This window comes from Pygocentrus nattereri, chromosome 5, assembly GCF_015220715.1.
Source record: "Pygocentrus nattereri isolate fPygNat1 chromosome 5, fPygNat1.pri, whole genome shotgun sequence".
NCBI lineage: Eukaryota > Metazoa > Chordata > Actinopteri > Characiformes > Serrasalmidae > Pygocentrus > Pygocentrus nattereri.
The window spans coordinates 3,748,189-3,764,378 of NC_051215.1; the positions used below are offsets into that span (position 1 = coordinate 3,748,189).

The 16,190-nt window shown below is 42.8% G+C and overlaps 2 protein-coding genes across 3 annotated transcripts in view; one reads left to right on the top strand and one right to left on the bottom strand.

Moving 5' to 3' along the window:
• brf1a (BRF1 RNA polymerase III transcription initiation factor subunit a) overlaps positions 1-16,190 on the top strand; it is a 101,591-nt gene that overhangs the window by 18,384 nt on the left and 67,017 nt on the right. For both annotated transcript variants that reach the window (XM_037538759.1, XM_037538758.1), the window contains exons 5-7: positions 2,179-2,210; positions 4,432-4,504; positions 10,989-11,138. In XM_037538759.1, coding sequence (XP_037394656.1) covers positions 2,179-2,210; positions 4,432-4,504; positions 10,989-11,138 — 255 coding nt within the window. The remainder of the gene's footprint in view (positions 1-2,178; positions 2,211-4,431; positions 4,505-10,988; positions 11,139-16,190) is intronic.
• Positions 4,162-9,628, bottom strand: btbd6a (BTB (POZ) domain containing 6a). Its single transcript, XM_017687479.2, has 4 exons — positions 9,027-9,628; positions 7,278-7,368; positions 7,064-7,182; positions 4,162-6,169 (listed from the first exon to the last, which is right to left on the bottom strand). The coding sequence occupies exons 1-4, from the start codon at positions 9,365-9,367 to the stop codon at positions 5,137-5,139; spliced, it is 1,584 nt and encodes a 527-aa protein (XP_017542968.1). The 5' UTR covers positions 9,368-9,628; the 3' UTR covers positions 4,162-5,136.

Below are 16,190 nucleotides of genomic sequence, written 5' to 3' on the forward strand. Positions count from 1 at the left end.
AATGATGGGTCTCTGCTCACCTCAGCCCTAATCCTCACACATCCCATAATGTTGCTGTTTCTTCAGTCAGTGGTTTCATCTCTAAGCTCTCTCAGTTCAGGATTATCTCTCCCTTAGTTGCCATGGTGACTAATCCCATAATGGTGTTTTTTTTAGTTTTTTTTATGTGATGTTATTAATCCATTTGGACCTGAGTGGACAGGTGTGCTGGTCTCCATGGACACGGTTGCCCCAGGTGCTTGGTTGCCAGGAGAAGGTTGATTTGCAGGTTCAAGAGATTGAGGTTTCAGTCAAGCTCCATTCAGGATGGCAAAAATCTGATTAAGCAGAGTTAAAACATGTGCTTCTCCCTTTCTGCGAGGTCAGACGGTCGACTAGTGTAGAGAGTAGCGGTGTGTAATTATAAATCAGTTCTGCACTGTACACCGATTCGCATGGTTACCATGGTTTTTATATGGAAAAGCCAGAAGCCTCATTCATAAACCGTTCTTAAGAAGAAATTTCTTCTTCAAACCAACTTGCGCACATTTCACGAAGCCTCTGACATCCACCAGTGTGTTCTTCTTAGGTAAGAACAGAGTCTACACACACTTAAGAGCACAAAGGTGAGAACAGCTTAAGAACGCGTCACGAATTGACATTGAGGATGTTTACATGCACTAAATGATCAGATTACTACAGAAAATCTGATTTCGACAATAATCTGATTAACGCTTCTACATGCACTTGAGTTATCAGATAATGGGGAAACTCCAGCTCTGCATGAGTCTGACTGTAATCAGATTTCTGCCTTACAACCAGCCAGTAAACTCGCAGAAGACCTGATTTAAATGTAACATAAGACTTGAACTTCGTGCCGCGGCTTTTTTTCTCAACACATTGTGCCACTTTACAAAATTTGAATATATATCATCTAGAAGATGAGAGATGTATATAGAGCTATATATATAGAGAGATATTTAAATCCTTTATTTTGTGTCCGGTTTCAGGTTTTCGGTGTTTTGCTGCGTCTTGCGGCGACGCTGCTCACTTACATTTTACATTTATGGCATTTGGCTGACGCTCTTATCCAGAGCGTCTTACAATTTGATCATTTTTAACACAGGTAGGCCAAGGTGGTGTTAGGAGTCTTGCCCAAGGACTCTTATTGGTATAGTGTAGGGTGTTTGCCCTGGTGGGGATTGAACCCCAGTCTACAGTGTAGAAGGCAGAGGTGTTACCCACTACACTATCCAACCACTATCCAATTATTTCCGGTGCCGCCGTCTGTTTTCTCACAAGTGCATTCTAAGAAATCCGAAAGAAATGCGACTAAGGGTTCACATGCACCGAGAAATCTGATTACTGAGCTAAAATCCAGCCTCTTTATCAGATTTCTTAATTGGATTTCTAGATGGTGTTTACATGACTGTTTGAGTCATCGTATAATTTCAGAGATCTGATTATGATCGGATTATTGAGTAGTAATCAGATAATGGGGAAACTCTGGCTCTACGTGAGTCAGACAGTGATCAGATTTCTGCTTTGCAACCAGCCAGTAAACTCACAGAAGAAGACGTGACGTTAACGTAAAAATCAAACTTCACCGCGGCTTTTTTTTTAACATCGACCCACTTTACCTGAAAATATGAACACACATCATCTAGAAGACGAAGAACATGTAAATCCTTCATTTTGTGAGCATGTATTTGGTTTCAGCATCACCGTGTGCTGTAGATGGTTCTATATGGAACCTTTTTTGAAAAGGAGTCTATAGAGCACCCAGAGGTTTTGGAAGAATCCAACCCTTCAATGGAACAATCCTTTTGGATGCTTTGTAGAAACCTTTTCAAAAAGGTTCTATATAGAACCATCTACAGTACATTCTCTGAATCACCAGAAGAACCCTTTAATCATGCTTTGTGTTCATGGTTCTAAATAGGACTATTGTGTATCATCAGAATATCAAATTATTGGCTTAAATTGAAATCAGATCAATTTTGGTAAATATTGACACCCCCAAAACGCCGTGTTTACTAAGAAAAGATAAGGCGGATAGCTGGATAATTCATAAGAGGATATTAAAGGCAAAATCAATAATAATCTGAATGAGTGTGTATCTCTTTAGGTTATTTGGTGGATAAATTCCTTTCCATTCATCTCCTTTAAGCGAGCGAGTCTTTAACTGAGCTCTTACAGACATGCTGTTGGACCTGAGTGATCTGCTGCAGGTGAGCTATGATTTCTTTATTTATTTGTGTGAACATTTTACCTTTTAATACCATAATCGGATCATATTTGCTGGGTAAAAGTGCTGTGTGTGCGCAGAGGGTGCGATTAGAGGGATAAATATAGTATCATGTGCGTCTGCATTTTTAATCTGAGTGATTCAGCAGGACTCCGGTATTTGCCCGAGGGTGAGTGTCTGCGTTCGGTGTTTTCTCAGTCTCTCTCGCAGCTGGTGTGGATGTTATATAGTTTTACTCTCCCAGCTGTCGTGTTAAACGCCTCTTCTGCCGTCTCTCTCATAGCCACACACACAGATTCTCCTGTGCTGAGCAGAACCCATAAATTCCCTCAGTCTCCCTCATACAGCAGCTTTTTTCAGGCGTGCGTATGGAGGCCCTTGTTGTTATAAAGGCCGTGACCTCTAACTCCTCCTCAAAGGGACTTCTCTTTAATGGCGTAGGCCCAGATGGAGGGCATTGTTATCCTGCTTCCAGTGGGAGATGTAGACAAGATGTAAACAGTCGTGAGTGGTTTGGTGTGAAATTCTCCATTCTAGAGAAACATCAGAATTGTTCACAGTGGTGGTGATAGGAACCAGACATCCAAGTCTGAAAGTGCCCTCACAGAAAGTTCCGACATGACATGGGTATGAGTGCAACTTGTAATACAAACTTTGTTTTTTTTTTTTTTTTTTGATTTGATTGTTTAAAAAAAACCCCAGAATAAGCTTGTGTGGCACTGATAATGCTGCTGTTCCCGAGAACTACTGATTATTCTTATCGCAGTGGCTTTAGGAGACTCTTATCTTCAGGATGTTCGAAAATTTGCTTTGGGACTCAGTATTCCCTCTCATTATTTTGTCCACCTCTGCCAGACTTAAAGGGCCCGCAGTCCGTGTTTTTCCCACTTATGACATTTGTGCAGTCATATTCAGTCATATTACAAGACCACTTTCTAACCTCTCTCTATCTTAGATGTAAACAGGCTGATTTTGTTTCTGTGCCTTTAAGGGGCTGAAATGCTCTTTATAACGTCAGTGTGAATGAGTGGGGCTAAACAGTTGAAGGCTGTTTTTTGTGACCTCACAAAAACAAAGAATTCTACACAGGATGTTTTCAGTAATATCTGTCTGCAGAGCCAGTTTCACGCCAGCAGGTTCAAGCCAGTGGCATTCAGCGCATGCGCCGACACTGGTTTCGGTTTTTCTCAGCGAGTTTTAGGTTAATCAGCATTTCGGTCGTCTTACGTGGGTTTATAATGAATTTGTATTAAATTTGCGTTGGGCTGGCGTAATGTTTTAAGCTTTAGTCTGAAACAAACTTTGGTTTGAACGCTTACAGAGATTCACAGGGTAAATAGTACACAAACTACAGCTGATGTGGAGAGTAACTAATGGGTTATGAAGACAGAACTCAGTTAACTTGGTCTTAGTTTTATGTGTGCAGTTACATTACATGTGCAGGAATAAAGCTTTACCATAAGCAGCTCAAACTGGGCATGATATTAAGCTTTAGGCTAAAATAAACTTCAGTTTTTGATCGTATTCCTGCTGAAAACATCAATAGAAGCCATTCAGTGTTTCCTTTGGTTTCTGATGGCTTTGTAATGTTTTGGCTGATGGTGTAGGCAGTCACCAGTGGCTGATTCCTGATGGGCAGCGTCTCCCTTCCCGAATGGTGATGTTCATGGTGACGCATACAACCTGCACGAGCAGTCGCTGTTCACATCAGAGACGTTATAAATGAGGAGACCGGCCACTGGTTGAAATACGAATGGGACGCTCGTAACACTCAACATGGTACAGTCGCGCTGTCCTGCTGCGCGTGCGCTCCACTGTCCTGAAACTGCAGGTGTAAATCTCCGCAGTCAGACTCTTCTCAGTGTTTTTAATTGCCAACCGTATGTGGATCATATTACATCAGGGAAACTGGCATAAACACAGTGCTCACAACATACATCAAACTGTTTTATTTCAAAATAGCTGTGATATGGGCCCTTTAAGTTCCAGGGTTTTCTCTTTTGGTTTCAGCACTCCTGCCACATTTCTCACCCTGTAGCCCAAAGGCTGAATGGAAAAGAGAACAGAACCAGAAAGAGAACAAAAGCTCATTATTTTTGAAGCAAACTCAACCTTGGCTACCTTCAGAAATCCAGTGAGCTCAGCTCTTCTTTTGTTTTCTTCTCTCCTGCCTCATTTCTTATCTACTCTTCTACTCTCTCTAGGTCAATGTGTACGTTCTGGGAAGAACATTCTTAGCATTAGCCAAAGAGCTATGCATCAATGCTCCAGCTATAGGTAAGTCTTTCATACATTTTTATGACAGACATTTAACTGTGCCGATGCACAAGGCCGTTGCCCTTTCTGACCAAAAATAATTCGAAATTGTAATACCCATGGCTGCACATAGAGGGCACTGTTTCACTGCTAAACAACTCATTGGCGCATATGAAGGCTGCATTTTTGCTGACTAGGAGTACTTTTGTTTTTTTAAAAAAAAGCATTAAGGAAAGCACGCCAGTAGGATTGTTCACATTTCTTAACCTTTTCACTTTATTTTTAAGCCAATTTGAGAACTGCAGCTGGCGGTCTTTGCCCCTGTTCAGCCAGTACGCAGCATTGTGTTGGTCAGCGTCAAGCCATCAACATGTAAACATGAAATCAGAAACAAAAGCAATACATTAGTAAGAGCTGCCTGTTCCAAGTGCAGTACATCTCTACATGTTAGTTCATGTCAATAATTAAAAAATAAAATAAATTAAAATAGTTTTAAAAATATTAAAATAATAAGCTTAAGGAAATAAATAAGATTGCAGAGCTTTTAAAGCGTGAGCTGTTGACGGTCCAGCCAAAGGAATCTCTGTCTGTTCCGTAGAGTCTTTCAGTGTCATTGTTTGAAGGTACAGCCACATATTCTCTGAGGCAAACCCTCATGCATAGAACACTAGTTCTGGAATCTGTCCCCCCTGTACCCCTGTCCCGTTGGTGCTGTCCGACGAACACTGAAACTGGAACGTAACTTTGCCGCACTGCACCTCCGTCATGCCTTCCTGTCCGAAATAGCTCAGCTCGTTGCCGTCCAGCACGGCGCTAACAGTGTAGAAAGCGTCCGGCTCAACCTGCACTGGGTGCTCGAACCACACAGGAAACGTCGAACTCGATCCGTCTGAGACGAACTTGGTGATCCTCTGGGCTAGCAGAGCCCCCTGCCTCTTCAGCTCGATCCGTACACCATATTCAGCTCGGCCACCGCTGGAACCGTACAAGCCGATACCGGCTAAAAATACACGTCTGTCTGCCGCGAACTGGACGCTGTCGCAACGGCCTCTGTATCGCCACTGGTTGCTGCGGTAGGCAGCTGATTGGAAACGGCGACAGCGCTGTGGGCAGAGCCCTGACCTGGCCCTCAGTGGAAACTCCAGTGCTGGCTTTTTGGCCGCGGTGAACCAGAGGAAGAGGTCCCGCGTCTCCTCTAGAGTCAGTATTTCGGAGTGGGCGGGACCGTTAGCGAATTCCTCCAGGCTCATGGCCGGAAGACGCAGTAGGTACAACGCCTTGCCCAAGGCAGAGCGCTTGTTCTGGGGTGTGGGGTTCAAGCCCCGCCTCCTGCACTCTGACTCCGCCCAGTTCAGTACCGCCTGCAGCACCGAAGCCTCCTTGATGTTGAGCGTGTCGCGGCTCAGGACGCTCTCCAGCGTGGCCGGGTCGATCTGGCAGAATCCCTCGGAGCGCAGGGCCACCTCGGCCTGCGCGTCGATCACCTCCCAGCACCTCCGGGTCAGCTCCGGCTCGTCAAACAGCCGGCTCTGCCACAGCAGCACACAGGCATTTCGTGCCTCCAGGCCCGTTTCCAGGAAGTGCACGCATGCCCGGGCCAAAGGAGACACCAGGTACTTCTTGGCCGCGTACAGAGTGGCCAGGACTGTGTCGGCCTCCAGCTCGATCTCGTCACTGTAGAGGTACCTGAGGACGGAAGGGTTAAAGAATAGTTTAGTGGAAAAGCACACAAGTCATGCAAGCTTATGTCCCACCACTCAGCACTGTGCAGTCTGCGTGCATCAGTCATCAAACACTTGCCTATCACTGCACCGAGCTGTTAAGCAATCTCTAATAGACTTATGTGGTTTCTGACACTGTATGACACTCTTATCAATAAAAACAGAAAAAAGTATGTAGCACAGCCGAAGTCAGACACAGCAGCCACCTTGAAACCTGACTTTCCACGCTTTTGCTTATTTCTAAGTATATATTTACGGGAAACTGAGTCCATCTGAGGTCCATATATGTGGCTTTATGTAACAAAAACAGTCGTCATTGTTGTTACATGAGTATTTTCTAACCTCGCGTTGGCCCTCAGACTTAAACAGGCTGTCCTTGTTGCTGTACCTTTGAGACCGATATAAACATGAGCTCTGTGCCGATTGGCTGGCCTGTCCTGCACTTCGTTCACAAACGCTTCTCCTAACTTCAGCATGAATAGGCTGAGCTGAACTGTTAACAGTATATTTTGGTATATATGTTTACATACCATTAAAAACCATTTAAAAAAGAGACAGTTTTCCATTTTTCCTTTAATTTTGTGCTGAACTGCTGCTTTAAAAGAAAAGGACAAAGCTGAATGATCTCGTCCATATGACTAACACAAAGCGTCTCTAACGAAGCGTTTAAGATCAGAAGGCAGACAGCGAAACCGTTCTCTTGGCTTGTTTCCACTTTCTGCTACCTATTTAAAGCAGAAATGCTGATGATTCAAATCCAGTAAATTCTCCATCATAGCAGAGAAATAAAAGGGTGGCTCCACTGAGACACCAGCAGTAGCCCTGTTATTTTTACCCACTGGTGATTAGGGAGTCTTACTTGAGCAGGATTAGGAAAGCGGTGGGCTCCACATCTGGAATGTGGATTTCCGTGTCTCCCTCAGCGAGGTCCCCATAAAACATGGCACAGAAAACGGAGCTCCCCACCGCCAGCACATACTGAGGAGGAAAAAGAACGAGTGAGTGAGTGAATGAATGAACGAACTCACTTGCCACTCTTCAGTAAAAGAGTTTACTGGTGGATGGGAACTGACCTTATGGGCTGGGACCTTCTTTGATGATCCTGGAGGACCAACGACAAAGTGAACATCTGCCATGTGTTCGTTATTGAACATCTGAGCGTTCCTGGAGGAAAACGAGAAAGTATCTTATAATTAAAAGTAACTTATAATGCAGTGGCCACAAAAGTATGGAAGACGGTCAATACTGTGAAAGGGGAACTTCATCGATTTCTCAAAAATCCTACATGACTGAATGGTGGGCATTAAAACGTGTAATGCTTTGTTCAAGAGAAATTTACTTCAGAATTGTTCACAGTGGTGATGACGTAACGGCACGTCTGAAGAGTTTAATGCCTGGGAGAGATCTCTCACGGTCCATTCATGGTGGAGAACACATGCTGGAGAGTTGTGAGGCAGAATAGCCCCTAAAGAAAACTATGTTACCATCATCAACATTTCATAGAAAAACCCCAGAAGATGCACGTAGGTTCACTGGTGGTTTTGGATGGTAAATAAAATGGATATATCTGTGTTGCAGACATGGTGACCCCTGATTCCCATCACCACCACTGTAAGGAAATCCGAGTCCATTTTACATCAAACCTCTCCGAATGACTCTGCATCTCTACAACATGTACAAGCTCTGGATTTTTCAGGAAAGAAAAGCATTGTAGCTGGTGTTGTTTGGAGTTTTTGGCTGTTTTATAGTTCCTTATGAAAGCTGTTGGCATGAGCTACACTCACCGGCCACTTTATTAGGTACACCTAATGTTCAGTTGCTTGTTAACACAAATAGCTAATCAGCCAATCACACGGCTGCAACTCACTGCATTTAGGCGTGTAGAGGTGGTCAAGACGACTTGCTGAAGTGCAGACCGAGCATCAGAATGGGGAAGAAAGGGGATTTAAGGGACTTTGAACGTGGCGTGGTTGTTGGTGCCAGACGGGCTGGTCTGAGTATTTCAGAAACTGCTGATCTGCTGGGATTTTCACACACAACCATCTCTAGGGTTTACAGAGAACGGTCCGAAAAAGAGGAAATATCCAGTGAGCGGTCAGTTGTGTGGACGAAAATGCCTTGTTGATGTGAGAGGTCAGAGGAGAATGGGCAGACTGGTTCCAGATGATAGAAAGGCAACAGGAACTCAAATAACCAACCAGAATCTCTGAGGAACGTTTCCAACACCTTGTTGAAAGTCTGACATGAAGAATTAAGACAGTTCTGAAGGCAAAAGGGGGTCCAGCCTTTTACTAGCAAGTGTACCTAATAAAGTGGCCGGTGAGTTATTGTGTACAACAGTAAGTTATAAGTAAGATTAATAACTAGATATACTTTTTTCATCAAGATTAGACCCTAGATATAAAATAAACTTTTTATGGAATCATTGTGGTTGTGTTTATGACAAATCAATTTAAAGATAAAACATTATTTTTAAACATGTATTCTACCGTTATTTTTACTTAACTGTCATTTAGAATAACTTACAACTGAACATAACTAAGCTGAAGTCAGCTTCTTGTTGGAATTTTCCCGTTCCACCTTAAATGGTGCGGCAGTTAACGTTACATACTAGCGCCTCATTGTCACTGCTGCACCATTTAAGGTGGAACGGGAAAGTTGGGAAAAGACGCTGACTCCAGTCTCTTCAGAAGTTAGCTATGAAATTAGCCACCGTTAACATTCAACATTATAACGTGTTATAAAGGTGAGAAACGTGTTAAAATGCTGGAAATATGGTTTTTAAAAAAATCTGAAAAGTCTGTTGGTGTAAGTGGCTTCACCTCTCCCGCAGTGTAGGCTGGACGGAGCTGCTGCCGTCGCTGTTTATGTTGTTGTTATTGACGTTGTTGTTGTTGACGCTGTTGTCGTCGTTCTGCTTGTTGACCGGAGTCACGGCGGCGGTTTCCGAGCTGTCGGTATCCGACCCGCCGCGCTTCTTCTCGGCCTCGCCGGGCTCTGCGGTGCCTCCAGCCGGCTGCAGCTCCATCTTTCCGGGCTTAGCGGTGTGGCTGCAGGCGGGGTGGCGGGGCTTTTTCAACGAATCCGGGAGCAAGAGGAGAAAAGCGAGACACTTCATGACCCGGCCATGATGGAGCGACCTGCATAGTGCTGCAGAGGGCATCAGAACTTGGGCCGTTAAAATGAACTCGTTCCGAAAACTTAATTGAAAACGTTAATTCCAGTTTCTCCTGCGATAAAACGGCGCTCTTAAATCGCTCCCAGTTTCCTCTTTCTCATCGCATCCTTTCCGAAATCGTCTCACGCCAAATAACGAGCTTTTTCTGCTTTTCTCGTCCACATTTCAGTCCGCTCTTCGTTTTTCAGCTCGCACTGCGCTTTGCCGACGGTGCCTCCGGACTGCCGCTCTGCTCAGCGCTAACGGTTTGTGAGCTCTGGCTGTGCGAACGTCTTCGTTTTGTGTGTAGAAGCTGCGCTTTGCCGCGCCCCCTCGGTTCCTCCGGCCAATCAGCTGCTCTGGCGCTACTGACATCAGAAATTAAAGGGCCCATCCCCTTCAGACTGGCGTGGAGGGCCAAACAGCTGTGGTAGTGCAGTGATAACCAACCTGCAGATTCAGCTCAGTTTAAGTGTTCTTTAAGTTTTCCATGCAGGAGTTTGAATATGATTAGATATTAGATTCAATTGGAACAGCTATTTTTTAGGGGGCAGTCGTGGGCTGGAGGTTAGGGAAGTGGCTCTGTGACTGGAAGGTTGCCGGTTTGATCCCCAGCACCGACAGTCCATGACTGAGGTGTCCTTGAGCAAGACACCTAACCCCCAGTTGCTCCCCGGGCACCGAGGATAGGGCTGCCCACCGCTCCGGGCAAGTGTGCTTACTGCCCCGTAGTGTGTGTGTATTCACTAGTGTGTATGTGGTGTTTCACTTCACGGATGGGTAAAATGCAGAGGTGGAATTTCCACGTTTGTGAGATTTAAAAAGTATCACTTAACACTTAAAAATGTTCAGTTCCCCCAAAAGCTGAAATGTCAGTGTCACAAAGGCACTAGAGTTAGAGTTAGAATAATTTGAGAATGTTGAAGGACTCTGACACCAAGCATTTACTCTAATAGTTACTGTTTGTTTCCTGAGAAGTTCACATCTGAATTAACTGAGCAATGGACAAGCTGTCCATGAAAGACGGTTAATGATCAAGACTCGGACACAAATTTTCACGTTTTTTCAACACTGTAGAAAATGAATGCGTTTACATGCACAAAATCAGATTTTGTCAGTAATCCGATCATTTCGTTTACATGCACTTGAGTAACCTGATGAGGAAACTCCCGGTCTAAATGAGTCAGGCAGTGATCAGATTTCTGCTTTGAAACCAGCCAATAAACTCCCAGAAGACGACAGAAACATGATGTAAAACTCAAACTTCACGCCACTGTTTTATTTATTTATTTATTTTTGGTTGGAATTGCTGCTCACTCATATTTCCAGTGGCGTGGTCCGTTTTTGCACATGTGCAGTCAAAATAATCCAAGTAAGAATTTACATGCGCTGAGAAATTTGATTACTGAGCTAAAATCCTGCTCTCGCTATTGGATTTCCAGACTTTAGACTTAGTCTAAAGCCTTCTCAGTCTAAGAAGTCAGGATGTGATTTTCCCATGACTGTTTGAATAATCAGTTAACTGCAGGAAACTGCAGGAATCTGATTATAATCAGACCATTGAGCGCATGTAAAAGCACTCCTCATCGCAGTTGTAGAGGGTGATATGGGTGGTGTGTGTTTGCAGATCCCTGCCTGTACATCCCGCGTTTTGCACACATGTTGGAGTTTGGAGACAAGAGCCACGAGGTGTCCATGACAGCACTGCGGCTGGTGCAGAGGATGAAGAGGGACTGGATGCACACAGGACGAAGGCCCTCTGGGCTCTGCGGAGCAGGTAACCATGGCAACCCCCAGTTATTGGCGGTGACCTTTTTTAATGATGGTAGACCAGACACAAGCATGTAGATGCAGATTTGGTTTTACTGAGTAAGTGAAATGTCACCTGCAAGAGATCTTGTTATTAGCTCAGACGCGCTGAAGAGTAAATCCGTTAAATGGAGGCGGATACAGGAGGAGTAAATGTATTTGTCTGATTTAATACACCAATAACATTTGTTGCTGATGCATTTTCCTAGTTTGACCCTTTCAACCGTCTGTAGTCGTGCAGGCTGAGGCCCAGATATATCAAGGTCCTTCAGCACAATACGCTGGACAGTACTTGCAGGAGAGCTATGGATAAATCAACAAGCAGCAAACTAACAAAAGCAACAGCACAGCAGAAACAAAAAATGATTGTGCCCTAAAACAGGCTAAATATTTAATAAAATAAGACATTCATAAGATTTATCATTAAGTTGGCTTGAAAAAACCTAATGCACAGCAATGTCAGCACAAATAATGAATTTAAGGTGGAGATGCATTTAAGGTAGCACTGAATTCAAGGTGGCAGTACATTTGAGGAGGCACTGGATTTAATGTATCAGTACATTTAAAATAGCAGGATATTTAAGGTGCATCCGGATTTACTGTGTCAGTTAATTTAAGGTGGCGCTGGATTTAAGATCAGTAAAGTTAAGGTTGCAGTGAAGTTAAGATGGCACTGAATTTATTGAATCAATAAATTTAAGGGTGCAGTGTATTTAAGGTGTCCGTAGATTTAAAGTGGCAGTGAATTTAAGGTAGTTCCATCAACATGTCTTATAACGTTTTAACATAATTAGCTGGATTTTTAAAGCCTTCAAGTTTGTTCATGAACTTTTCTTTTCTAGTTTATAATATATTTTATGGATAACTTTCCATTCCATGTATTGCATTTTTACAATAAATCTAAATCTAAGTTTTGAGGCCATTTATTTTTTTAAGTGTATATAGATATATAAAAAAACTTGAGGACAATGTCAGCTCAAACATGATCTCCTTCTTGATCATACTTTTAAAAAATCCAGTCTCAGTCTTGGCCAGCACACATTTCTTAGATCCTCTAACTTCATTCAACTCTCCACTCCCAGCTGGTATCATTTACACAGAGCACCAGCTTTAAGGCCTGTGTTGAAAGCCACAGCCGAGCCACCAAGAAATCTAGAATTCTCTTTCTCTGAGCTCCCATCGGGAGCAGGAGCTTCCTGCTGTCAGTCATTAATGTACATATACATAATAAACGGCTTAAAGGACAGAATTTGGTATGCCAGTGTACTAAGATGATAATAAACACCCGATAAGCGTGGCATCTGAAATTGGACTGTAGATCATCTTTGTGGAGCAGGGTTTCTTTTTATATAGTCTGCCATGCATGTTTTATGACGCAGTGGATTTGCCACTACGTCCACTATTAATGAGGACATTTTCATTAAAAATGTTTGAGTTGCTTCCAGGGTGCTGGATTATTATAACTTTACAGTGTCATGTTATCCCTTTTTTTGCCTTCCTGTCTGAGCCAAGTACTTTAATGTTGAGCGTCAGCCAGTACTGGTCGTTGTGCTTTCACTGATTGTACCGCCACGCAATTTAGGGTAGATGTGCTCATCTGATCATTAATACTGTAGTAATATTGCTTCACTTTTATGGGCCTAATGCAACATTCTAGACAGATTTTTGGTTTTCTTGGCCACTTTTTTTGTTATTTTTTGAATGATCATTTTGTGTGTTTAATATTGGTTATGAACGAGTTCGACTGACCTCTCAGACGATTTGGCTACGATTTCCTTTATTTTTTAATATGCACAGCGGTTCAATAGAGTCCGCATTGATATTTCTTTTTTTTAGGGGGCTGCTTATGGTAATACTCATGTTATATTGCTGCAAATATGCTATGAATTCATATTCATGCCTGTACAGTAGGCTGTTCTTGTTACTTGGTTTTGTAAGCACTGTTAAATAACACTTCTAAACAAAAAGCAGTGCAGAATTGGCAGCAGTAAAGCAGAAAACTTGCATGTTTTCATTTTTAACCAGTCATGACTCGCGAGTGAAAACTGTGACAGGAGTGTATTTCCTACGTGGTACTGGGGGAATGCTGCTTGCAGTACATTGTGGAAAGTGGAAGCCTAACAGCTGCACTATTAAAGAGGAAGCAAAGGATTGCAAATGGATTATTTCAGATATAATGCGCAGTGGATCGGATCGAGTCATTACTATCTTATAAAGTTGATCACTGTAATGGTCTTCTTACTGAACTTCCTAAGAAAACTATACGACGTTTACAGCTCGTACAAAACGCAGCAGCATCCGAACAGAAACAACACAGAGAGATCAGATCAGTCCCGTTCAGAAAGGGCTGCACTGGCTGACTAGTTTTTGAGGCGCTAAATGACAGAAACCGTGGAGAGACTCGTTCAGTTCTTCTGCTTCTAAACTGTGGAGCTCAGTTCAGCTTTTATTAGACAGTCCAGCTCAGAGCTCACTTTTAATAAACATCTGAAAACGCAGCTCTTTAGCTCAGTGTTTAATTAAAACTCTTTCTTTGGTGTTTATCTGTTTAATCTAAACTGTTTCATTTTCTTATGATTCTAAATGAATACTTATATTTTCTTGTATTACTGTTAAGCTTTATCATCTGTCTGTAAAGCACTTTGAGCTGCCACCAGCATGAAAAGTGCTATATAAAGAAAAAGTTGTTGTTGTTGTTGTTACTATTAGTATTAGTATTAGCTGATATGCATGGTAAAGGACTATTTCACAGCACAGTACTTCAAGACAGAATACGTATCACTGTATTTAGTTTTTCTGAGATTTTGTGAACAAGTTAGAACAGGCAGAATGGCCCAGCACAAAAACAGTAGCACCATATTTAAAAAAGGCTGAACTACATTAAGTACAGACTTTTTCAGTTCAACTTTTCAATTCAAGCGATTTAAAACAAAAAACACAGGAACAGATTTAAATAATTAATAAAAACAAATGAATAAAATAAAATAATCAGCTGCTTGTTGCTATTCAGTTAATGCAGCTATTATACACTAGTTGTTGTTGTTGTTGTTGTTGTTGTTGTTGTTGTTGTTCACCACAGACTCTGTAAATGCTATGCCACTGCAGTGTAAACTCTTACATTGCTTCAGTGGCCATAAACTACTATACCTGAGTGAATATTGGCACTTTCTCATCTCTCTTTACACCTCCTATTGAGCCGCGACCCCGGAGCAGTCATTAGAATAACTAACCCCGCCTTTCCCCCACTTTTTGATCTCTTCTCTCATCACTCCGTGTCCTCGTCTTCCGCTGAGCCTGAATAATTCATGGGATATTAATCTTTCAGGAGCTTGGAGATGGGAAGAGGGAGTTTATAGGAGTTTGTTTCACAGCGAGAGAGTGAGCGAGCGGGAGTGGGTGAGTGATGGAGAGAAACAAAGAGAGGGAGGCGATGAAGACACTGGTGCTGCCACTCACGTGTCCTGGTCCATATTCACAGTGACTTTAGTGCAGATCTCGGAGGGGATCAGAGGGGCCGTTTTGTAAGTGCGGTTGTGTAACTCAGAGCTCTGTAGGCTGGATCATGATGCACTTTCTAAACTCCATGACTGTCTTCTGTAACAGTTATTGTGTTGGGTAAATATGGTAAAGTTCATGGCAAAGATATGCCGTTCACTCTAGAGAGCACTTGACCTGTGAGTCCAATGTGGCCAGTTAGCTGCACACTTAAATCATCGCACACTGGCTGAAAACTGTGTCGAGATGTTAAAGGGGAGTTCTATCTATTTTTATACATTATAATTAAACGCATAATTAAACTATTGAGAGACAAAGTAAATAGTCTTTGAGAGGTTTGATGTGAAGTTGTTCATTGTAGAGATTTGTTTATAGTGGTGGTGATGGGAACCAGGGGTCACCATGTCTACAACACAAATATAGCCATTTTATTTACTATTCGAAAGCACTAGTGAAGCTTCACATACGCTATATGGCCAAAAGTGTGTGGACACCTATGTGTCTATCCCGTATGAGCTCGTTGGACGTTCCATTCCAAAAACATGGGGATTAATTTGGAGTACACCCTCCAGGTGTGTGTCTGTGGGAATTTGTGCCCATTCAGACAAAAGAGCTTTTGTGTGGTCAGACCTGGGCTCGATGCATTCCAGTAGGTAGTGTTCTCCTGGCATCCACCAAACCCAGATATGTCCAAAAGGCTGTCGGATCACTCAATATATGAATAACACTAAGTGCATAAAGCCATGCATCATCTGAGTAACGGCAGGTATCAGCATTGGTAAGGGTCCTGCTGGTGTAGGTTTCCTCTCTTTCAGTGATGCCCACTATAGTGGCTGCTAATAGCTCCTCCTTGGGGACATTGTTGTCTGTTTGGTGAGGCATAAGATCATATTATTTGTATGCTGCATCAGCCTTGTAGCTCCAGTGCAGAACGGGTCTACATTTGGTCAAAAATTGGTAAATTAGATTTTCGTTGACCCTCAAAAGCCTCTAAAGCCGCGTCGGAGCTGGAGTAGTTTTATCTGCTAAGATGCTGTAATTTGAGTGATTACCGACAAGATCTGTTCTAATTGACATCACGGTAATGTAATAACAGCCAATATAATAACTGGGTATTAGAAAATGCCTCCTTTTTTGTGTCCTGAAGACATGACTAACAACTACAGTGGACCTTGATTCGACCTAAAAATGTAATCCTAAAGTTCTTTATGAATGATTACTGGATTACTTTGTTGGGAGGTATTTACACGGATACTTTATCCCGTATGGATCAGCCATTCAAATCCTGTACAAATGACATTACTGGATTGCCTCAGGTAAGTATAATCCAGCTCCAGTAGGGCTTTAGGTAAAGGCAGGCTGTGTTTTTCCTCAGTTTCAGGTGAGGCTCACACCTGTTAATTAACATGTTGCTTTGGGGGATGTAGTAATTAGAGTGGTTTCCTGCCACTGAGACGTGCAAAACGATTTCTCACCTTTTTATTTTTCTCCTCAGACTCACTCTCGTCACTTCAGAAGCTGTCTT

Excerpts from the sequence above, each read along its gene's own strand:
- btbd6a (XM_017687479.2), bottom strand. The coding sequence starts at position 9,367 with ATGCCCTCTGCAGCACTATGCAGGTCGCTCCATCATGGCCGGGTCATG. Across the intron at positions 7,183-7,277 it reads AGAAGGTCCCAGCCCATAAG|TATGTGCTGGCGGTGGGGAG; the intron begins GTCAGTTCCCAT and ends TTTCCTCCTCAG. Across the intron at positions 6,170-7,063 it reads GCTTTCCTAATCCTGCTCAA|GTACCTCTACAGTGACGAGA; the intron begins GTAAGACTCCCT and ends TTCCGTCCTCAG.